The sequence below is a fragment of the Pelophylax lessonae genome (genome assembly GCF_965119305.1).
Source record: "Pelophylax lessonae genome assembly, chromosome: 10".
In the NCBI taxonomy this organism is placed as follows: Eukaryota; Metazoa; Chordata; class Amphibia; order Anura; family Ranidae; genus Pelophylax; species Pelophylax lessonae.
Window position 1 is genome coordinate 73,349,274 of NC_138777.1, and position 24,052 is coordinate 73,373,325.

Consider the following 24,052-nt stretch of genomic DNA (forward strand, 5'->3'; position numbering starts at 1 on the left):
AGCGGGTCCTGAGACCTGTTTCCCGATTGGCCGAAAAGAGAAGCCATGCCATTGGCCAAGGAGGAGGGAGGAGATGCAGGAGACTGAGGGGGAAGCCGCCCCTGCCGCTAAAAGGGTGCAGATTCCGCGCTCATGGATAAAAGCTGCTGCCTGCCCTACACATGTCCAGGGTGAGTGATCTGGCGACCGGGGGGGGGGGGGGGAGGTATGGTGTGTGGACTGGTGTGGTCGGGGGGGGGGGGAATATGGCGTGCGGGCTGGTGTGGTCGGGGGGGGGATATGGCGTGCGGGCTGGTGTGGTCGGGGGGGGGATATGGCGTGCGGGCTGGTGTGGTCGGGGGGGATATGGCGTGCGGGCTGGTGTGGTCGGGGGGGGGGGGATATGGCGTGCGGGCTGGTGTGGTCGGGGGGGGGGGGATATGGCGTGCGGGCTGGTGTGGTCGGGGGAGGGGGGATATGGCGTGCGGGCTGGTGTGGTTGGGGGGGGGGGATATGGCGTGCAGGCTGGTGTGGTTGGGGGGGGGATATGGCGTGCGGGCTGGTGTGGTCGGGGGGGGGGGGGATATGGCGTGCGGGCTGGTGTGGTCGGGGGGGGGGGGATATGGCGTGCGGGCTGGTGTGGTCTGGGGGGTATGGTGTGGTCCGTCTGCCGCCCCCCCGACCCATGGAGCACCAGCCGCCACTGATGCCCATACACACATCAAAAACGCACTGGACTCCAGTATATTGAACAAAGAAGAAGTAAAAAGCATGTGGAATGCATCCAGAAACGCATCAAAAATACACAGGCAGAAACTGACCTGGAACGGATCTGGAGGAGGTTTTCGGGGTGTGATTCCGGCCCTTACACCCATTTCATACTTTCATGTGCGCTTAAAAAAAAAGATCACGCTTCATCTTTCCGCACCAGGACGCACGGCAAGGCTCGGTACACAACCACACCGGCTACCATTTCTGCCGTGCTTTCTGCCGTGCGTTTTGCATACGCATCCACTATGTGTTTTTTTTAAGCGTTTTGTATTTTTTATGATTTTCATGGGTCAAAGCCCAGAACCTGATTCTTGAAACGCGTCTGCAGTTTGAGGCGTCTGTTCATTGTGCTGTCATGTTTTTGGAGACTTTTTATGCGCTGACACTGGAGAGCTGACAAACCCTTTCCTATACAATCGTTACCTCCATGGTCCATGGATTAGACCCAGCACAGATTGGATTCTTATCTCTCACCTGGAGTGGCATCGTCCCCCTTTGTCATTGTGTTTTCCTTCCAAGTTCTTGTTGGGCAGATAAAAAAAATGCAAAATCATAGTAAAATTGCGGCAAAAACGCACGACACGCAAACACAACTTGGTAAAGCAAATAAATTGAAAGGAATGAAAATGATTTTAAAAAATGAGCTGCAAACAGAATTAAAATGCACTGCAAACGTGCAAGCACAAACGCACATTAAACGCAGAGGTCGTGATGGGATTGTACAGATTGTATGGTGTGTGGTAAGCTTTAGATCTGCCAACATGTAGTCCAGGAACCTGAATATAAATAGGATGAAGTGTTTGGTGAGATCGTCTACCACTAGTATTGATCTTGTGTACAGATCGTCCAATCAGATTGCACCGTGTGTGATAAGGACAGACCACACACTGCCAGCAGTCCCCATCACAGGGCTCATTATTACACACAGACCGCTATCTCTACTGCCACCTGGCGGTACTACCTCACAGCACACACCTCACCAATAATCACGGCCATTGCCCGTTTAAATAAAGCTTCTGTACATTGATTTCTCTGGATAACGGGGCTGAGTAGGGGGGTGAGGTGATGCTTCTAAGAACTGCCCCCTGGGGAATGGTTCTAGCGTCACTGAGTTTAACCAACCAGCGCTAAGGGGTCGGTCCTTAGACAGCTGGAGATGTTGATAGGCCGGTGCGGTAGCCAGTGAGGACGGGGGAAGTGTTTGCTGGGGGCGTGTCTTGAGGCCGCAGTCCAGGAGGTTTTGGTGCTGAAGCTCAGAGTTGGGTTGCCGGTCGGAGGGAGGGGCGAGAGGCGCTCAGAGTGAGAGCGGAGCGGAGAGTCGGGTGTAGGGCGGGGTTATATGATGGCGATGTGGGGACAGGTGTATGGGGAGCTGTAGGTCATGTGATCTCCCCCATTGGATGTGCACAGCGAGCTCTATGCATGGTCAGTGTACAGTGACAGTGTGCCGGGGATAGAGAGACACAGAGGAGGAAGGATGGGATCCGGGGGGGAGCTCACCCTCTACACCTGGGAGGACGTACAGAAACGGTGCACCCGCGAGGAGCGATGGCTGGTCATCAATCGCAAAGTCTATGACATCACCACATTCTGCTACCGGCACCCCGGGGGGCCGCGGGTCATCAGCCACTACGCCGGACAGGACGCCACGGTGAGCACAAGGGACACACAACTCCAGGGGCCACCAACACACACCAGAGGGGGCCTCAGGGGACACACAACTCCAGGGGCCCACCACATACAATGGAGGGGGCCTTAGGGGACACACAACTCCAGGGGCCCACCACATACAATGGAAGGGGGAGGAGCTGCCCGCCCGAGACCCGCAACTCCAGGGGCCACATTTCACCTATGGGGGGGACACAATAAAAGTTCTACACTGCACTGCTGAATATATTATATTATTTATCTTATAATTCATTAATTTGTTATTTATATTCTAGTCTATGTTCTCTTCTATCCTAGTCTGTGTTCTAGTCTATTCTATTTTAGACTGTATTCTACTCTATCGTAGTCTGTTCTATTCTATTTTATTCTAGTCTTTGTAGTAGTCAATTCTATTCTAGTCTGTGTTCTATTCTGTGTTCTATTTTAATCTATTCTGTTCTATTCTAGTCTCTGTATTATTCTGTTCTATTCTAGTCTGTGTTCTATTCTAGTCTGTTCTATTTTATTTTATTCCATTTTAGTCTGTGTTCTATTCTAGTCTGTTCTATTTTATTCTAGTCTGTGTTCTATTCGGTGTTCTATTCTAGTTTGTGTTCTATTTTATTCTATTCTGTTCTATTTTATTCTATTCTAGTCTGTATTCTATTCTGTTCTATTCTATTCTGTGTTCTATTTTATTCTAGTCTGTTCTATTCTAGTATGTGTTCTAGTCTATTCTATTCTAGTCTGTTCTAATCTAGTCTATTCTAGTCTGTTCTATTTTACTTTAGCCTGTGTTTTATTCTGTTCTATTCTATTCTGTGTTCTATTCTATTCTAGTATGTGTTCTATTTTATTTTATTCTAGTCTGGGTTCTATTCTTGTCTTTTCTATTTTATTCTAGTCTATTCTATTCTAGTGTGCATTCTATTCTGTTCTATTCTGTGGTCTATTCTAGTCTGTGTTCTATTTTATTCTATTCTTTTCTAATCTGTTCTAGGCTGTTTTATTCTAATCTGTTCTGATCTATTTTATTCTATTCTAGTCTGTGTTCTATTATATTCTATTCTGTTCTATTCTGTTCTATTCTAGTCTGTGTTCTATTCTGTTCTCTTCCATTATATTCTGTTCTCTGCTATTCTATTCCACCTCTGCTCGTCCCTTTTATCTCTGGGTAAAACCTCCTTTAGTGTTGGATGGGGTAGAGGGGGGAGGGGATAGACCCTCTGCCAGGTGTTTATTGCTGTCTGTGTCCCCATTGGGGAGATCACCCCTCCCCCCTTTGTACAGGTGACCGGTGTCACTGAAAATGGAAGTGAAGGGAACTCTTAACATTCAGAACAGGAGGTGAATCCTCCAATGGGGAGTGCTGTGTAAAGTTGTACAATCTGATTGTACCGTCTCTCTTAGATCTGCCATGCACTATGTAGTAGAGGGGTCTGCCGGATTTGATTGGGCTTTGAATGGATGGTGTGGGCGTGTCTTCCTTTTACATAGCTTTGGTAAATTCAAGGAGATTGTAGAGAGATTGTATAATATATGGCCAGCTAAAGACTCCCCATACATGTGACAATCAACCTTAGATCCAGCAGATCTGTGTAACATGAGGATCTACCTTACCTGTGCGGGCAACTTGTATCCAATCAGGTTCTTGTATTGCATAATTGTTGGAAGATCTAAAGAATATTGTACAATCAAACACGCTTACATCTGGCCATACACTATAAAGTCTAATTTTACAATTTCTGTACAATCTCCTTTGGATTTATCAAAAATATCTACTATGAGGACTTACCTAAACAATACTGGTCATATGCATCCAACTAAGCAGGCCCACATACTACATATTTCCCAGTAGATCTGATGAGGAATGTACAATCAGGTTGTACAGTGTGTGGCCAATTGAAGGGTGGACATACAAACTACAATATGATTGTACAATCCCTGCACAATCTCCTTTAGATGAACCAGAACTGTCTAATAGAAGGACACACTTCAACAACCCATCCAATTTGTATTGAACCAGGCAGGCTCTTGTACTAAACCGATGACAGTGGATCTGAGGGAGATTGTACAATCAGATTGTATAGTGTATTGGCACCTTGGGGTGGTCACACATACTGCAATCTGATTGTACAATCACTGTACAGTTTCTTTTTAATTTACCAAAATGATGCAATAAGAGGACAGACCGATATACAATCCAATCGATTTCAGGTCCTTGTGTTATAGAATTGATGGTCGATCGAACAATCAGATTGCATGATTATTAATAGGACTCCAAGACAGCAGATCTAGCTGCTACTCTCCATAATGACTGCTGAGAGATTAGAATGGGTAGAAATCGATTGGTCTGCATGGTGTGAGGTCCCCGGAACCCCCAGATCTCAGCTTCATCCTCCATCTCTTGTCTGGTGTCGATTCTCATCCAATGGAGAACGTTCGGTTCTTATTGCAGATCTGCTGTTAGACAAGAACATTGCAAAGAACAGTAAAAGTCCTGATCCTCCCATTCTTCGCAGTAGGGATGAACCCATGCCGGTATCGGTATTGGTGCTGAGACCGAGTAATTTCACGAGAACTCACAAATAATGCTTCCGATACCCGAATCGTTCTGGTGCAGTTTGTGTCCATATTAAAGGAATGGGCGTAAATCGCACAGCAAAGATCTGCATGCGATTTGAACAGGAATGAGGTGCGAGTCCTCTCTGAATCTCATGCGGTTTCCCGACTGCTCCTGTGTGAACCCAGGCTTGTCCTAGTGACTTTGAGACTGACTTCATACAGTAGCGGTGCGGGAAACCTTCTGCATGATGGGTTCCACCATCTCCAGCTCCTGATCCCACCATGGACATCAGCGGCTGCGGCTTGGGCTCCTCCTGCCTCACCCTTGGCTTTGTTCCTCGCATTATCAGCGGCTCTATCCCCCAGGCTCCAGCAGCTCTATCCCCCCCCCCCAGCCTTCAGCGGCTCTATCCACCCGAGCTCCAGCAGCTCTATCCCCCCAGCCTCCAGCGGCTCTATCCCCCCCAGGCTCCAGCCTCTCTATCCCCCCAGGCTCCAGCGTCTCTATCCCCCCAGGCTCCAGCGTCTCTATCCCCCCAGGCTCCAGCATCTCTATCCCCCCAGGCTCCAGCGTCTCTATCCCCCCAAGCTCCAGCGGCTCTATCCCCCCAAAGGCTCCAGCGGCTCTATCCCCCCAGCCTCCAGCGTCTCCTTCCCCCCAGCCTCCAGCATCTCCTTCCCCCCAGGCTCCAGCGGCTCTATCCCCCCCAGGCTCCAGCGGCTCTATCCCCCCCAGGCTCCAGTGGCTCTATCCCCCCAGGCTCCAGTGTCTCTATCCCCCCCAGGCTCCAGTGTCTCTATCCCCCCAGGCTCCAGCGGCTCTATCCCCCCAGGCTCCAGCGTCTCTATCCCCCCAGGCTCCAGCGTCTCTATCCCCCCAAGCTCCAGCGTCTCTATCCCCCCAAAGGCTCCAGCGGCTCTATCCCCCCCAGCCTCCAGCGTCTCCTTCCCCCCAGCCTCCAGCGTCTCCTTCCCCCCAGGCTCCAGCGGCTCTATCCCCCCAGGCTCCAGCGGCTCTATCCCCCCCAGGCTCCAGCGGCTCTATCCCCCCCAGGCTCCAGTGTCTCTATCCCCCCAGGCTCCAGTGTCTCTATCCCCCCAGGCTCCAGCGGCTCTATCCCCCCAGGCTCCAGCGGCTCTATCCCCCCAGGCTCCAGTGTCTCTATCCCCCCAGGCTCCAGTGTCTCTATCCCCCCAGGCTCCAGTGTCTCTATCCCCCCAGGCTCCAGTGTCTCTATCCCCTAGGCTCCAGTGTCTCTATCCCCCCAGCCTCCAGTGTCTCTATCCCCCCAGGCTCCATCATCTCTATCCCCCCAGGCTCCAGCATCTCTATCCCCCCAGGCTCCAGCGTCTCTATCCCCCCCAGGCTTCAGCGTCTCTATCCCCCCAGGCTCCAGCGTCTCTATCCCCCCAGGCTCCAGTGTCACTATCCCCCCCCAGGCTCCAGCGGCTCTATCCCCCCCAGGCTCCAGCGTCTCCTTCCCCCCAGGCTCCAGCGTCTCCTTCCCCCGAGGCTCCAGTGGCTCTATCCCCCTAGGCTCCAGCGTCTCCTTCCCCCGAGGCTCCAGTGGCTCTATCCCCCCCAGGCTCCAGTGGCTCTATCCCCCCAGCCTCCAGTGTCTCTATCCCCCCCAGGCTCCAGTGGCTCTATCCCCCCAGGCTCCATCGTCTCCATCCCCCCCAGGGTCCAGCGTCTCTATCCCCCCAGGCTCCAGCATCTCTATCCCCCCAGGCTCCAGCATCTATATCTCCCCAGGCTCCAGCGTCTCTATCCCCCCAGGCTCCAGCGTCTCTATGCCCCCAGGCTCCAGTGTCTCTATCCCCCCCCCCAGGCTCCAGTATCTCTATCCCCCCCAGGCTCCAGTGTCTCTATCCCCCCCAGGCTCCAGTGTCTCTATCCCCCCCAGGCTCCAGTGGCTCTATCCCCCCAGGCTCCAGTGTCTCTATCCCCCCAGGCTCCAGTGTCTCTATCCCCCCAGGCTCCATTGTCTCTATCCCTCCAGGCTCCATCGTCTCTATCCCCCCAGGCTCCAGCGTCTCTATCCCCCCAGGCTCCAGCGTCTCTATCCCCCCATGCTCCAGTGTCTCTATCCCCCCCAGGCTCCAGCGGCTCTATCCCCCCCAGCCTCCTGCGTCTCCTTCCCCCCAGGCTCCAGCGGCTCTATCCCCCAGGCTCCAGTGGCTCTATCCCTCTAGGCTCCAGTGGCTCTATCCCCCTAGGCTCCAGCGGCTCTATCCCCCCAGGCTCCAGCGGCTCTATCCCCCCAGGTTCCAGGGGTTTGAGTTATAATAAAATTAGAATAAGGCAAAATATAATTAGATAATCCTACCTACACCAATGTGGTGTCTGCCAACATAGCCTGAAGTACATATAGCAAAAATAGATTCTGTGGAAACACAGAAAAGAAAGAAGGCAAAAAAGTGACAGTATGATGATGAATATTGTCTTTAATGTAGCAAAAGTTCACACTGAAATATGTACAAGTGACAAGTGTACACATTAAAGGTAAACCAAACTCACACTTAGGGAAGACCCTAGAGAATAAAATGGTGATCGTTGCAATATTTTATTTCACACTGTATTTGCGCAGAAGTCTTTTAAACGCAGTTTTTTGGGAAAAAATACACTTTACTTGAAAAAAAATAAACAATAAATTTAGCCCAATTTTTTTGCATAATATAAAAGATAATGTTACGCCGAGAATCGTCTTCTTTATTCTAAGCAAAACAATCGTGATTCTCGTTTTATCCAGGAAAAGCAGAGGAGGTGGTGAGGAACTGCAAGAATGCCATCATCCTGATCATAGACCAAAGGGAAAAACTCTCCCAAGGTGGGACTTATTGTAGGCATAATCAGACACCAAAAATATCGACAAATGTGTAAAAAAAATTTTCTTTTCTTATCCACAACTAGGTGGAGATGCGGGCTAAAGGGGTATAGGCATGATAGAAAAATACAAGAGACCTTCTACATAAAGAGAGACATATGGGATGAGACATCCAAGATTTTACACTGTGATTTCCAAATCAAGAAAAGAAAAGTTTTTTACATATTTGTCGATATTTTTGGTGTCTGATTATGCCTATAAATAGTCCCACCCTGGGAGGGTTTTTTTTTTCCTTTTGCTCATTTTATCCAGAATCGTAAACTGTTGGCGCTATATAAATCCTGTATAATAATAATATTATTATTAACAATATATTAAGTAATAAAACAACAAAAGCAAGATAATAAAAAGCAACATCAATAATCACAATGCAACAGGAAAGGAGAGCATGATGCGTATGTTGCTGTTTCTTTATATTTAGTATCATTGTGGGGTGTCTTTACACACTAGTGACATATATAATGTACATTTCTGTAATTACTTTACAGCTTTTTATTGTGTCTTCTGGTTATATAATGATATGTGTGTATTTTCTGAGAACTCTTGAGCGGGAAAGCGTGTAGAGCGAGTCACTGTAGCCGTCCACGTATGCTCGCTGCTAATATAGCATGGATGTTTGATTCTGTTCAATGTCAGGTGTTGGCTATTTTCTGCTCTGACAACATGTATCCATTCACTGGATTGGTGCAGCCTTGTGGTTCCACCGTCTGCTCAGCCCACTTCCCCACCACTAACATCTCCTCCTCTTTATCCCCCAGAGGTGGAGCGTCAGGGTTTCCGACTAAGCTTGCAGCATCCAGATCTGATTAACCCCTACCCTACCAAAAACAAAGCTAAGCTGTGCATCTGGATATCTGAGCTGAGCTGTGTAATATAGATGTACAAGTATATTGTAACTATTCTATGAGAACAATGGCAGTACCTGAGAAAGTATGTGAGATCGTACGTGTTACACACAACGTGATAAGAAATCGTTTCCTCTTTTTCTATGATTATCAGACTACACACAGATATGATCACCTAAGGTTTTTTTTCCTTGTAACTGTTTAGAGTTCTCCTATCAATATTAGATATTTATTTATTGCAGGTATTTATATTGCACCATCAATTGAGACAGAGCTTTACATACGGTACAGTCACATCAGCCACAATCCTGCCTTCAAGGAGCTTACAATCTAAGGTCTCTAATGGCGCTTTTCCACTGCATGGAACCGTACCGGTTCGGCACGCTTTTGTGCTTTTCCACTGCGGTACCGCATGGTATAGGGTCGGAACGGTTCGGTACGGTATGGTATAGGTTTGCTTTTCCACTGCATGGAACCGAACGGTACGGTACGGTACGGTACGGCTCTGAAAAAACAGTACCTACTCGATTGTGGTTCCAACAGGTACCAAACTGGTACCATATCCCACAATCCTTTGCATGCAGTCACTACTAGCCACTGATTGGTCAGAGAATCACACCCACCCCGTTGTTATCCCACCCACTTAACTTTAGTACTACTTTAGTGGAAAAGCAAACCTATACCGTACCGTACCGAACCGTTCCGACACTATACCATGCGGTACCGCAGTGGAAAAGCAAACCGGGCCAAGCAGGGCCGAGTAAAGCCGAGCCGGTACTAGCTGGTACTTGCAGTGGAAAAGTGCCATAATGGCGCTTTTCCACTGCATAGAACCGTACCGGCTCGGCACGCTTTTGTGCTTTTCCACTGCGGTACCGCATGGTATAGGTTTGCTTTTCCACTGCATGGAACCGAACGGTACGGTACGGCTCTGAAAAAACAGTACCTACTCGATTGTGGTTCCAACAGGTACCAAACTGGTACCATATCCCACAATCCTTTGCATGCAGTCACTACTAGCCACTGATTGGTCAGAGAATCCCACCCACCCCATTGTTATCCCACCCACTTAACTTTTGTACTACTTTAGTGGAAAAGCAAACCTATACCGTACCGTACCAAACCGTTCCGAGACTATACCATGCGGTACCGCAGTGGAAAAGCAAACCGGGCCAAGCAGGGCCGAGTAGAGCCGAGCCGGTACTAGCCGGTACTTGCAGTGGAAAAGTGCCATAACTCACATTTGTACATACACATACTAGGGCTAATTTAGACAAGAGCCAACTAACCTACCAGCATGTCTTGGAATATTGGAGGAAACCTGAGTGCCCAGAGGAAACCAGCACAAGCAAACCGATAACATACATTCTACAATGGCTGGAATTCAAACCAAGGATCCCAGTGCTGCAAGGCAGATGTGCTACTCGCTAAGCCACTGTGCTGCCCATATGTTAGAGCAATGGTGGTCAACTTTTTTGATATGGGGGGAGGGAGGGTCTCAAATGCAGCCCTCAACATCTCTGTGTAAAATTCAGTGTCAGAGAATGTAGATATAGAAAAGGATATAGTCAGAGACTATGCGCTTAATACAGGAGATGGTCAGAGACTGTAGACATAACACAGAAGATAGAGACTGTGAAAATGATACAAGAGATAGTCAGAGACTGAAAATGATACAAGAAATAGTCAGAGACTGTGAAAATGATACAAGAAATAGTCAGAGACTGAAAATGATACAAGAAATAGTCAGAGACTGAAAATGATACAATAAATAGTCAGAGACTGAAAATGATACAAGAGATGGTCAGAGACTGTGAAAATGATACAAGAGATAGTCAGAGACTGAAAATGATACAATAAATAGTCAGAGACTGAAAATGATACAAGAGATGGTCAGAGACTGTGAAAATGATACAAGAGATAGTCAGAGACTGAAAATGATACAATAAATAGTCAGAGACTGTGAAAATGATACAAGAGATAGTCAGAGACTGTGAAAATGATACAAGAGATAGTCAGAGACTGTGAAAATGATACAAGAGATAGTCAGAGACTGTGAAAATGATACAAGAGATAGTCAGAGACTGAAAATGATACAAGAAATAGTCAGAGACTGAAAATGATACAATAAATAGTCAGAGACTGAAAATTATACAAGAGATAGTCAGAGACTGTGAAAATTATACAAGAGATAGTCAGAGACTGAAAATGATACAAGAGATAGTCAGAGACTGTGAAAATGATACAAGAAATAGTCAGAGACTGTGAAAATGATACAAGAGATAGTCAGAGACTGTGAAAATGATACAAGAGATAGTCAGAGACTGAAAATGATACAATAAATAGTCAGAGACTGAAAATGATACAAGAGATAGTCAGAGACTGTGAAAATTATACAAGAGATAGTCAGAGACTGTGAAAATGATACAAGAGATGGTCAGAGACTGCAGATATGATAAAAGAGATGGTCAGAGACTGAACATGCTATAAGAGTTGTTGGAGACTGAGGACATGATACAAGAGATGCTCAGAGACTGCAGACATGATACAAAGTGCTGCCGATCCGTCAAATCTGGACGGATGGAAACCCTATTTTCCATCCGTCCAGCGGATGGGATCGGATGAGAACGGACCGACGGTCCGTTCCCATCCGATTTCCCCCATAGAGATGCATGGGGAACTGACAGCTGTGTCTCCACACACACAGCGAGGAGACACAGCTGTCGTCCTTCTGCTCAGCGGGGGATCGGCGGATCGATCCCCTGCTGAGAAAAGCGGAGTCCGTTTGACGGACTCATAGTGTGTGAAAGAGCCCTAAGAGTCTGGAGTGCTTAAAGTCCAACTCCAACTTGCTTTAAATAAATATTTTATATACTTTGAAACGCAATGAGATCATCTTTCTTCTTTTGAGCCATCCTATCTATTGCCCCCATGAAGGAAGTAGCGACAAAGGAGAGGTGGAGTCACTAGCCCTTCAAGGGGAATGTGCTGATTGACCTAAGTAATTCATTAGGTTGACATCCCGAGGAGAGGACAATAATTGTATGGTGGTGGAGATCCCGGAAGGGGTGGATAGTGATGTAATGGCACATTTTTGTTGAAGATCACTGGAGGTGTGCATGTGGGAGACAGTTGAGCATATTGTCCACAATAAGAGACTGAGATATATGGTTATATTTGCACATATACTGGAACTTTGATCTCATATATTGCACGTTTGATATTGATGCACATGCATTTAAATTTGGAAAAAAACAATGCTTTCGTAGTTACGTTTATGTATTTTCATTTATTTTCTTGAGACACCTTAGGATGTTTGTGATTAAGGTAGATAAATTCATGCACAAGGATTCATTTAGAGCCCATTCATATTAGCGCGACTTGTCAGGCGACTTGTCAGCCTGACAAGTCACGCTCGGTCGCGGTCCATTGATTAGCACAGGACCCGTTCTAATAGGAGCGACACAAGTCGCTCCGACTTAGAAAAAGGGTCCTGTACTACTTTGGGGTGACCTGGAGGCGACTTGCATAGACTTCCATTATGTGAAGTCTCTGCAAGACGCGCCGAAGTCTTCACAGGTCGCCCCCCAAAGTCGTGTCGCGCTAGTCTGAATGGGCTCTTATTGTCATATGTATTGGGAAATATTGATATTTAATGGAGATATAAAGATAGGTGTTATTAAGGCTTCGCTTCCACTAGTGCGACTTGTTGTGCAACTTTGGACACATAAAGTCTCATGACAAGTCACAGCCCATTGATTTCAATAGCACCCCATCCCATCTATGCGGCTTAAAGTTGCAGTGACTTTGAAAAGGTGCCTGCACTACTTTGATGCGACTTTGAGTCAGAGTGTGTCAAGTCAGATCAAAAAAGTTGCATCAAAGTTGCACTGTAAATCGCACAACTTTGGCGTCGCACTAGTGGAAACGTAGCCTAAGTAGCTTGGCATCCTTTATTATATGAATCTGTTAGTGTTTGCAGGAATGCATGTAGATGCCTGCAGCGACTTATTGACTGAACATAAGATTTATTCACAGGGATTGAGATAGAGCAGAGGGTCATTCGTTTTTATATTGTATAGATGAAACCTTACTTTGTATACGGTATATATATGAACTTTGTCAAACGTTTTAGAAAACTGATTGCTATTTGTATCTGTTTATCTCTCTTACTCCTCAGGACCCGTTCACTGCATTCCACATTGATAAGGAGTTGGTACAGAAGCATATGAAATGCCTGCTGATTGGGGAGCTGGCGCCAGGACAGCCTTGTGTGGAGCCCAGCAAGAATGTAAGGAGTCCACGTGTTCCCTGGCGTAGCATTTCTCTGCCCTGTAATTTGTCTCCCCCTATAGCAATGCTGATGCTTGATGTTTTCTCCCACAGGCAGCTATGGTGGAGGATTTCCGCACATTGCGCTCAACCGTGGAACAGATGGGTCTCCTTAATCCCAATAAATTATTTTTCTTTGGTGTTCTTCTGCACATTCTGCTGCTGGATGTACTAGCCTGGCTGAACCTGTATTATTTTGGTCCTTCACTCATCCCATTCCTGATCACAGCTCTGATCCTAGGCATTGTTCAGGTAATGATAATTGAGTGGCATGGAGTTATTTCAGACTGCTGATCTCAGAAGATCCCACATGCGTGTTCTTGTCATGTAAATTATCAGGTGCTGAGTAAATGTTATACAGTAAACCCCCCTCCATTGCGGGGGTTACGTTCCGGACCCAGCCGCGAAAAGTGAAATTCCGCGAAATAGAAAAACTCTATTAAAATGCATTGTAGGCATGATTTTTTTACTGTCACTGTACGTGTAGAAGCATTTTAAGGTCTTTAAACACACTTTTAAAACAATAGAAACTCATTTAAACACATAAAAGATACTTAGAGACAGAGCAAGAGCTATGAAAAACACAAAAATCTTTCATTTTTAATGATTTATATAGTAAAATAACATTACAAAAAAAAAACGCGAATTACCGGGACCGCAAAAACTGAACCGCGATGTAGCGGGGGATTACTGTAGCTTCTTTGCAACAGAAACTCACCCTGGTTGTATGCAGAAATGGCAACGAAATCTAAAACCTAAAGTAGAATTCCATTTATGGATATTATATACACAGTTACATTGATCCAGCTTGAACCAATGTAACTATTTATATACTATACATGTGGAATCCCACTGGAAAATTACTGTAGTAGAGACCACTACCCCAGTGATCTCCACTTGCCTTCGGGTCTCACACCAAGCGGCTGCCCTGCTGGATTCTGAACACAGGAGGGCAGTTGCTCAGCAAAGATGCCATTCACAGTATGCTTTGCATTTTTTTGAATGAATACAAAGCATTTTCTTATTGGACGAGGTAAAGAGTATGATGGCTAGAAAAAAAAGAAGAAAAATGGGAATGCTAATAAATCAGGATGTAGTGAACACCACCTAGTAACCTACCAACTCACTCTTAACCACTTAAGCCCCGGAAAATTTTACCCCCTTCCTGACCAGGGGGTATTTTGCGATTCGGCACTGCGTGATTTTAACAGACAATTGCGCGGTCATGCGACGCCGTACCTAAACGAATTTGACGTCCTTTTTTTCCCACAAACAGAGCTTTCTTTTGGTGGTATTTGATCACCTGTGCGATTTTTTGATCATGCGCTATAAACAAAAAAAGAGCGTCAATTTTGCAAAAATAACAATTTTTTCAAATTTTTTATATGAAATTCCCCCCCAAAAAAATGTAAAAATCAAAATTTTTTTAAATTTTTGGCCAATTTGTTTTATGCTACATATGTTTGGTTAAAAAAATCGCAAAAAGCGTATTTTGATTGGTTTGCGCAAAAGCTTTCGCATTTACTAACAAAGGGAAAGATTTTTGTCATTTTTGTTGTTTTTTTTTTTTAACATGTAATGACGGCGATCTGCAATTTTTTTTGGGGTACTGTGACATTGCGGCGGACAGATCGGACCCTTGACTGACATTTTTGACACTTTTGGGGTTACCAGTGACATTACTGCAGTAATCAGTGCTATACATATGCACTGTTACTGTAAAAATACACTGGTAGTGAAGGGGTTAACTTTATTTGAGAGGGAGGGGCTGTGTGTGTCCCTAGGGGCGTGATTCTAACTGTGATTGACTGTGGCTTGAGCTGTAGGAACAATGATCAAGAACCGTATGATCAGTGTTTCTACACAGGGGAGAATGACAGGCGGCTTGTTTACACTAGCCGCCTGACTTTCTCCCTCTGCAGCGACGATCGCAGAGTGACCGGCGGACATCGGGTCCGCCGGTCACACGCGCGGGGGGGTCCGTGACCGCGAGCCTCACAGGCTAGTGACGTTTATGTACGTCACTTTGCCTGTGAGGGGCTGACCGCCGCAGTATATCTACTTGCGGCGGTCGGCAAGTGGTTAATTATACAGTAGATTAAAGAGTGGGGCTCTATGGCAAAAAATCAGCATACAAGAAAAATTAGGCAAATAGAAAGAGTATCCTAAAGGACCATATCTGATGAGCCACCGGGGAATGGTTACAAAAACATATCAACCTACAATAGGTGTAGCAAAAGTATCACATTTTATTGTAAATACAATATGGGTCCTTTCACACGGGCGGTCCGTATGTCCGTTTTTAATCCCATCCGTTTGCGGATGAAAAATGAACATAATGGATGTCAATGGGATTGCGGATGACCATCCGCTGACATCCGATTTGCGTCCTTTTCGTTCAGTTCAGTTTTTTGAGATGGAAGAGAACCCTATTTTTCTTCCGTTTAAAAAATGGAACGGATGCAAAAACGGATGTCAGCGGTGTCATCCGCTGACATCCGCAATCCCATAGACATACATTATGTCTGTATATCACCCGCAAACCGATGGGATGATAAATGGACATACGGACCGGAAACTCCAAAGTGTGATCCGTGTCCGTTTAAAAAAAAAAAAAAGTGCCTGAGCGGATGAAAAAACGGACCATGCCGTGTGAAAGGACCCTATAAGCAAATGCAACATGTAAAATGTCTGCATGTTGCATTTGCTTATATTGTATTTACAATAAAATGTGATACTTGTTGCTACACTAATTGTAGGCTGATACGTTTTTGTAACCATTCCCTGGTGGCTCATCAGATATGGTGCTTTAGGCTACTCTTTCTATTTGCCTACTTTTTCTTGTAAAGAGTATGTCACCTACCGACTTATCCGCCTTGTTCATTCAGAGAGTGCTTTGCATTCATTTAGAATATGTAAAACATTCTCTGAATGGTGCTTTGTGCCGAGTGGTTGACCTCCTATGTTAAAAATGCTCCAGGCCAGCCACTCAGCATGGGACCTGAAAGGAAGTGGAGATCACTGTAGTAGCAATGTCTTCTTCAGTGATTTCCAGCTGTTGGGGCATCGGCCAGGTATGGTATATACATAGTTACATTGGTCCAAGCTGCACCAATGTTAATATGTGAAGAATATCCATACCTGGAATTAATTTTAAAGTGTATGATTCACCTGGTGATCCTGCCATTACCACACTTCCTGTACTAGGGCGACAATGCTTACTCACTATATTGTATCTATAGAGGAGCAGCTTTGTCACTCTAGGACAGGACTACATAACATTTCCTCCTCTGCTCTTTTCCTAAACATGGGGTGGTCCACGGAGTCTGTTCATTTTATCATCACGTTATATATATTTTTGCACAACTTTTATGGACACTTCACAGAAATTATATATAAGCTATGCACTTTATGATCATAGTTTATAAACAATTTTTGTTGGACATTTATAAATTCTTCACATGCGTTTGGCACTTTATGATCATGTTTATCAATTTATTAGCGCTGCACTTTATTCATACAATATGTAAAACAGAAAAGATGCAGAGGTGCCTCTAAGTGCAGACTGATTAAAAATATATTAGGTACAATATGGGAGAGTAACTCACATTTTGAGCGGTAAAAAAAGGCATGTAAGAATAGTCCACTGTTTTTGGGACAACCGTCACGCTGTGCGGCTGGCATGTATGCTCAGCTGGGTCTGGGAAGCTGGCCGTGTGTGTATTAGAGCTGCACAATTCTTTCAAAAATGAGAATCACGATTTTTTTGCTTAGAATGAAGATCAAGATTCTCAAAATCTTTTTTATTTTAAAGATATAAATCCCCCCGTCATGGATTACCCCCTCCTCTGTCATGATAATAATGGGTTAAATAAAGACAGCTCACTTTTGAAAAAGCATGGCATGAACGTACACTTCAGGGAGAGGGATGAAGGGTGCAGTGTCCCCGGGGCCTATGTCTGAAGAAGAAATGCGGTACCGCCCATCCAGCATCCCAGGGACACCTTTGATCCCAGCATCAACACAAATGTGAGCTCATAATTTTTACTCAACAGACATCCCAAGCTGCAAAAAATTATTTTAGGGAGGTGGCACTCCGCGCCCCCTCCCCCCACCAATTTAACCCAACTAGAGGATGATCAAATGCAATGCAATCATTATACAGAGGTTTACTTCTTCTGAGAGATATTAAAGGAACACTCTAACCACCATGACCACTTCAGTGATTTGAAGTGGTCATGGGGGTAGGAGTCAGAAACACTGCACATATTGGGATATTTACAGTTATGTGCTGGGGGTTAGTTGCACCCCTAGCACATGTGACTTACGGCTGGCTGGTACTGCTGGAGGGTACTGCGGTGGATACTGCTGTGGGTTATGGGAGAAAGACAGGCGCCACTCTAAGTGTAATATGACTCGTGTTTATTGTAAATTCACCATATTAAATACTCACAGACGTGTAAGTAGAAAACAGCAGTGGATATTCATCCGAGAAATGCGATAAGTCCGGGTGCCTCTACAGAAGAATCCGACTGGTCCGCAGTGGAGATCCGTTGAAGCCGGTATAGGATGAGGAGAGGCCTGAGGAAGGAGCGCATGCTCCGACAACGCGTTGCCTGTTCACGTCATCACGCTCCATGCCCAAGCCGGAAGTACGCCGCCGAAAGCTCCGACAGTGTCCCCAGGGTCCGGGATACGCCGTCCTATTCCAGCTTCAACGGATCTCCACTGCGGACCAGTCGGATTCTTCTGTAGAGGCACCCGGACTTATCGCATTTCTCGGATGAATATCCACTGCTGTTTTCTACTTACACGTCTGTGAGTATGTAATATGGTGAATTTCCAATAAACACGAGTCATATTTCACTTAGAGTGGCGCCTGTCTTTCTCCCATAGCTCTCTGCAAGTTCATCTTCTTCACTTGTAACAGAGCAACCTTCAAGTGTTCACAGACCTGCTGTTTTTTTTATGGATTTTATGGACTCTATATGTGCCATGCATTTATAGTTTTTCCATTTGTCTTATATGGTTCTTATAGAAGCTCTCTATTGATGGTTATCCTTCGATTTTTTTTGCGCCACTACACCCCCGGTGCTGTATACTGCTGTGGGTACTACTGGCTGGTATTGCTTTGGGTACTGCTGGCGGGTACTGCTGGCTGGTACTGCTGTGGGTATTGCTGGCTGGTGGGTACTGCTGGCTGGTTCTGCTGGTGGGTACTGCTGGCTGGTCCTGCTGGTGGGTACTGCTGGCTGGTACTGCTGGTGGGTCCTTCTGGCTGGTACTGCTGGCTGGTGGGTACTGCTGACGGGAAATGCCTGTGAAGAGTGAGTGTGAGGAGTGGCGCAGAGCCAATGCTTTCTGTAGCTCTTCTCTCACAGGCGGAGTGCATTTGATATTACTCCGCCTGACAGCTTAGATCTGACACCGACAGCCGGGATATCACCCGGATGTCAGGCAGCCACAACCCGCATGAGACTTGGGATATCTGGCTATGTGTCATCTTAACCCATTATGACTGCACTGAGAATCCAGAAATTTGGGAGATGAGAATCGCGGGGGGGGGTTTGTGAATCGAGATTGCGATTATTCTATGATTAATCGTGCAGCTCTAGTGTGTATCCACATCGGATCCAGGAGAGAGGGTTGAAACGCTCTTGGAGTGCAGCGGCAGGCGAGATGATGTCACAGGACATACTGCAACATGTTTCTGAGCATGCGCACTAGCGGTGGCTGAGCAGTGTGCCCTCCTTTGTCAAGCTCTCGCCTGATGCTGTGCTCCAAGAGCGTTCCAGCCCTCTCTCCTGGATCCATTGTGGACTCTGTGACTATTCTTACATGCCTTTTTTTTTATCGCTCAAAATGTGAGTTACTTTCCTATATTGTACCTAATACATTTTTAATCAGTCTGCTCTTAGAGGCGCTTCTGTATCTTTTCTGCCTTGCTGTATACATGTTGCAGGTCAGTGTTCAAAGGATTAGCATGACAACCAGTCATGGGGGTCCACAGTGGCATCCCACATAATTATATTTATGAAAGGTTTTCTTTTAGCAAAACTAGTAGACTGCAGGGTAAGAGTTTTTTTTATTGATGGCATGGTAGTTGTGGCATATGGCATCTTTCTTTTATCACTTACATCAGTCACTGTGCAGTAAAAGAAGCCCATAATATGCATTTGGATTTCCAGCTTGAACTTCCCCTCTACAACCGACCCCCCCACCCATCTGGTATCAAAAGGAAGTGGGAGACGCATTCTGCATATCTCAGTGTTGATCAGAAACGAATGAAAGAAAACGTTGTCTATCTCTGTGTGTCTGGATAGGATGTCATAGAATGTATACTGACAAAGCATTGGCAGGGCTGGATCTTCTCTTAGCCATAGTAGGCCTGTAGACAGCAGAGGCAAATAGGCTGCTTTTCCTTGTTATCCAAACCTTTTTTCCCTATTATTAGTAGAACTACAGTCGTCTTCCAAAAAAAAAAATAGTTTTATATTTAGTAAGTCAGGCTAAATCCAGTAAAACAAGAAAATATGTTATGTAATAGAGGTGATCCTGTTTTGGGGGGCCAAGGTTGTGTGCTTGCACACTGCAGTGATGGAAATCCAGCCCTGAGTAGAGCTGAGCAGTATTTAAAGTGGTTGTAAACCCTTATATATACCTATTGAAATGAATGGCTTCAGGTGAAACACAGAGATGAAATAAATGCTCTTACATAAGTTGTACCTGATTATCTGCAATCTTCTCTTCTCTACGTCCATTCAGGGTCCAGAATTTATAAAGCTTGTCGGAGCTGTCAGAAAGCAGGGGGCGAAGAGCTGAAATTACACTCTACAGAGCTCAGTGAGGAGAACTCTGAGAGTTGAGTGGAGGGAAGAGAGACACACACCCTTCACACAACACACAGGAACAGAGCTGAGGCTGTCAATCAGCTGGAGCTCCTTCTCCGTCACCTTTTTTTCTCTTGGTGTTAGGAAAACTTGTCAGAATGAATCATGCTGATAGAAGAGGAAAAAAGGCGCAGACAAAAATGCACCTAGTGCTCTTGAATGAGACAAGTGCTCACTATAGAGGGATATGCTTTTTTCATATTTCATGTCTGGGGTTTACAACCACTTTAAAGTAGAACTATATGCAAAACTTTCTTTTTTCTAAATTTTCGATAGAGTAGGGGAGGTTCATAACCCCTGTCGGGTTATTTTTTGCCATCTGTGTCCCATTGGGGAGATTTCCCTTCACTTCCTGTCCCATAACCAAATCAGAAAGTGAGAGGAAATTTCTGCAAATTAAGAGAATCCCTTAAGGACCCCCCCAGTCACCAGAACTAAGATTTCCCCTCTTCCCCTCTTTTCTGGGGACTACTCAAAATTTGTGATTTTCTTTTACTTTAACTTTCGATGATAATGGTAAACAGGACAAATAGAGTGGGTGAATCTCCCTAACGGGGGCACAGATAGGAATAAAAACTGACAGCGGTTTTAATACCTCTCCACTCTCTCCAAAATTAAAAAAAAAAAGTTTTGCCTTTGGTTGTACTTTAAGTCATCAGTTACATATATAGGTTGCAAAAACCGGCACAAGTCTATCTAGTTTAAGCAGTTGAAACAATGAATGTCTTCCTTTACACTTGGCGTTGATTGACAGTCTCTCCCCGTTCTTCCTCAGGCTCAGGGCGGGTGGCTACAACATGACTTTGGCCACCTGTCAGTTTTCAGCAAATCAAAGTGGAATCACCTAGTACATCACTTTGTGATTGGACAGTTGAAGGTGGGTGTGATTGATAATCATCTTTATATAAAACTATATGACTGTGTTAATATCTCAATATATTTGTGCCTCTTGACTGCCTGTATCTTCTGGTAGGGATTGCTGTATTTGTTGGTTATTTTGTTTTCATGAAAATCTTCTATAATTTAAAGTAGAACTATAGACAAAGGTTTTTTTTCTTCATTTTGGATAGGGTTATAATGTTTTTCCTCATCTGTGTCCCATTGCGGAGATTTCCCTTCACTTCCTGCCCCATAGCCAAACAGGAAGTGAGAGGAAGTCCCTGCAAAATTAAGGGAATTCTTTGAGAACAGGTCACAAGAACTAGTGTCCCCATTGGAAGATTTCCTCGCTGTTACTTTTCTGGGGACAACCCAAAATTTGGGATTGGGGGGCCTGAGAAGTGGAGGATCAGGGCTGCTCTGTGAAAAATCACTGCTCAGAACAGGTAAGTAAGTAATTTTTAAAAATATAAAAAGAGTTGCCTTTAGTATCACTTTAACTTTCTTTGCTTGCTGTCAGTGTATATACTGTATTTATCAGTGTATAATACGCACTTTTCCCCCCTGAAAATAGGGGGCAAATCGTGATTGCGTGCTATATGCCAATATTGTATCTGGCTGCCTCGGAGGGGAAAGGGGGGGGGGGGGGCGAGCCGCATTACACAAAGCTGGGATCTCCTGTGTACTCTGAGCTTGCAGTCACACACAGTCCCGCCTCCTTGGACGGCTCTTAGGATGGACGTCCCATATCCCGGATTGGACCAGTGTTCTGTCTATCATAAAAGTCGGCCAAGGAGGTGGGACTGTGTGTGGGAAATCCGGCACAGATCAGGTGCAATGGTGAGGCTGCATATGGGCACAGATCAGGCTGCATTGATGGGCAATGTTGAGGCTGCTTATGGGCACAGATCAGGCTGCAATGATGGGCAATGGTAAAGCTGTATATGGGCACATACAGTATCAGGCTGCAATAATGGGCAATGGTGAGGCTACATATGGGCACAGATCAGGCTGCAATGATGGGCAATGGTAAAGCTGTATATGGGCACATACAGTATCAGGCTGCAATTAAGGGGGAATGGTGAGGCTACATATGGGCACAGAGCAGGCTGCATTGATGGGCAATGATGAGGCTGCATATGGGCACCGATCAGGCTGCAGTGATAGGCGATGTTGAGGCTGCATATGGGCACATATCAGTCTGCAATGATGGGCAATGGTGAGGCTGCATATGGGCACAGAGCAGGCTGCATTGATGGGCAATGTTGAGGCTGCATATGGGCACAGATTAGGCTGCAATGATGGGCAATGGCGAGGCTGCATATGGGCACACATCAGGCTGCATTAATAGGAAATGGTGAGGCTGCATATGGGCACAGATCAGGCTGCCCTAAAGGGAATGGTGAGGCTGCATATGGGCACAGATCAGGCTGCATTAATGGGCAATGGTGAGGCTGCATATGGGCACAGGTCAGGCTGCATTAATGGGCAATGGCGAGGCTGCATATGGGCACAGGTCAGGCTGAATTGATGGGCAATGGAGAGGATGCATATGGGCACAGATTAGGCTGCAATAATGGACAATGGTGAGGCTGCATATTGGCAGAGAGAAGGCTGCATTGATGGGCAATGGTGAGCTCCATATGGGCACAGATCAGGCTACATTGATGGGCAATAGTGAGGCTGCATATGGGCACATATCAGTCTGCAATGGTGAGGCTGCATATGGGCACAGAGCAGACTGCATTGATGGGCAATGATGAGGCTGCATATGGGCATAGATCAGGCTGCATTAATGGGCAATGGCAAGGCTGCATATGGGCACAGATCAGGCTGCATTAATGGGAAATGGTGAGGCTGCATATGGGCAATGGTGAGACTGCATATGGGCAAAGATCAGGCTGCATTCATGGGCAATGGTGAGGCTGCATATGGGCACAGATCAGGCTGCATTCATGGGCAATGGTGAGGCTGCATATGGGCACAGATATAGCTGCATTCATGGGGAATGGTGAGGCTGCATATGGGCACAGATCAGGCTGCAATAATGGGCAATGGTGAGGCTACATATGGGTTATTTATTTAAAATGTAAGCTGTTTTCCTGAAACTTCCCTCCTAAAATTAAAGTGCGTGTTGTACTCCGATAAATACAGTAATTTCTGTGTGTGCTGTTTGCATTGTTTTATGAGCTCCCCGTCTTTTATATTTAAGCTCTGATTGTTTTCATATGCCTTCTATATGTAATCTCCCATTTTTCCTGGCACAGGGTGCTCCTGCCAGTTGGTGGAATCACTTGCATTTCCAGCATCATGCCAAACCCAACTGTTTTCGCAAGGACCCGGATATTAATATGCACCCACTTTTCTTTGCACTGGGCAAGAAGCTATCAGTGGAGGTAAGAACATATAGTAGTGGTTAACCAGGAGAAGAAGTAAATGTGACCCCATATTATAAATAGTATTTATAAAGCCTAAAACTGAACTCTGTGCGGATATATAAAAAAAAAAATCACAATTCCAGCTATGTATCTAAAGTGTATATTTTTTCTTAGATACCTAATATAATTGATTCTATCTTCATACTAACTTCTTGTACTTCCCTGCACATCAGCATTCACACTGTGAGAGATGGGGGGAGCTTTCTAAAAGACAGAACATTTACCATTTAGGCACAGACATCCAGGCAATGTTGATCAAGGTCATCATCTCGCCCTTTATTATTATTCCTCCCCAGGAGAGCCCTGCAGACCAGCAATAACCCGTCCATGTGCTGAGTGAGTCTAATGGAAGTGGTTTCATAATTATTAATCAGCTGCTGCACCTGCAGGACTCTGAGGAAAGTGGCAGGGTCTGCGTCCCTTTAGATGCGATTTCCTATTGGGAGTATCTTACCAAAAATGTTATTTTTGTTTGTTGCAGTGGATGCTAAAAATCTGATTTGTATCTTCGTGCAGACTTCTGGAAAAATCAGTGAGCTAATCAAGCAGGAAGCTATGTTTCAGGGGGGGCATTCTGTACACATTCTGTGTACAGAACAGCTCCAGATAGCCATATTGCCTTGCATTTTACAGATAATTACAGCCTTGTAGATTGAAAAGGAAAGTTACCCTTTAAAGAAGTCATTCTAGAGGAAGTGAAGAGAGACAAGGTGGTAACAGCTTTGTAAGAGCTGAAATGGGTGGGAGAGTCTGCTGCAGATGTGTCAGTAGTCGTCAGTTTGATGTTTTTTAAGAGCGGCGTTCCCCGCGTTCACGAC

The 24,052-nt window shown here is 45.6% G+C and overlaps 1 protein-coding gene across 1 annotated transcript in view; it reads left to right on the top strand.

The window, feature by feature from the left end:
* Positions 1 to 2,225: 2,225 nt before the first annotated feature.
* The window catches only part of FADS1 (fatty acid desaturase 1), a 42,613-nt gene continuing 20,786 nt past the window's right edge, over positions 2,226 to 24,052 (top strand). Inside the window, exons 1-5 of the mRNA XM_082271152.1 lie at positions 2,226 to 2,401; positions 12,876 to 12,986; positions 13,082 to 13,279; positions 20,693 to 20,794; positions 23,064 to 23,192. Of these exons, the coding sequence (XP_082127278.1) occupies positions 2,228 to 2,401; positions 12,876 to 12,986; positions 13,082 to 13,279; positions 20,693 to 20,794; positions 23,064 to 23,192 (714 nt within the window). The 5' untranslated portion in view covers positions 2,226 to 2,227. The remainder of the gene's footprint in view (positions 2,402 to 12,875; positions 12,987 to 13,081; positions 13,280 to 20,692; positions 20,795 to 23,063; positions 23,193 to 24,052) is intronic.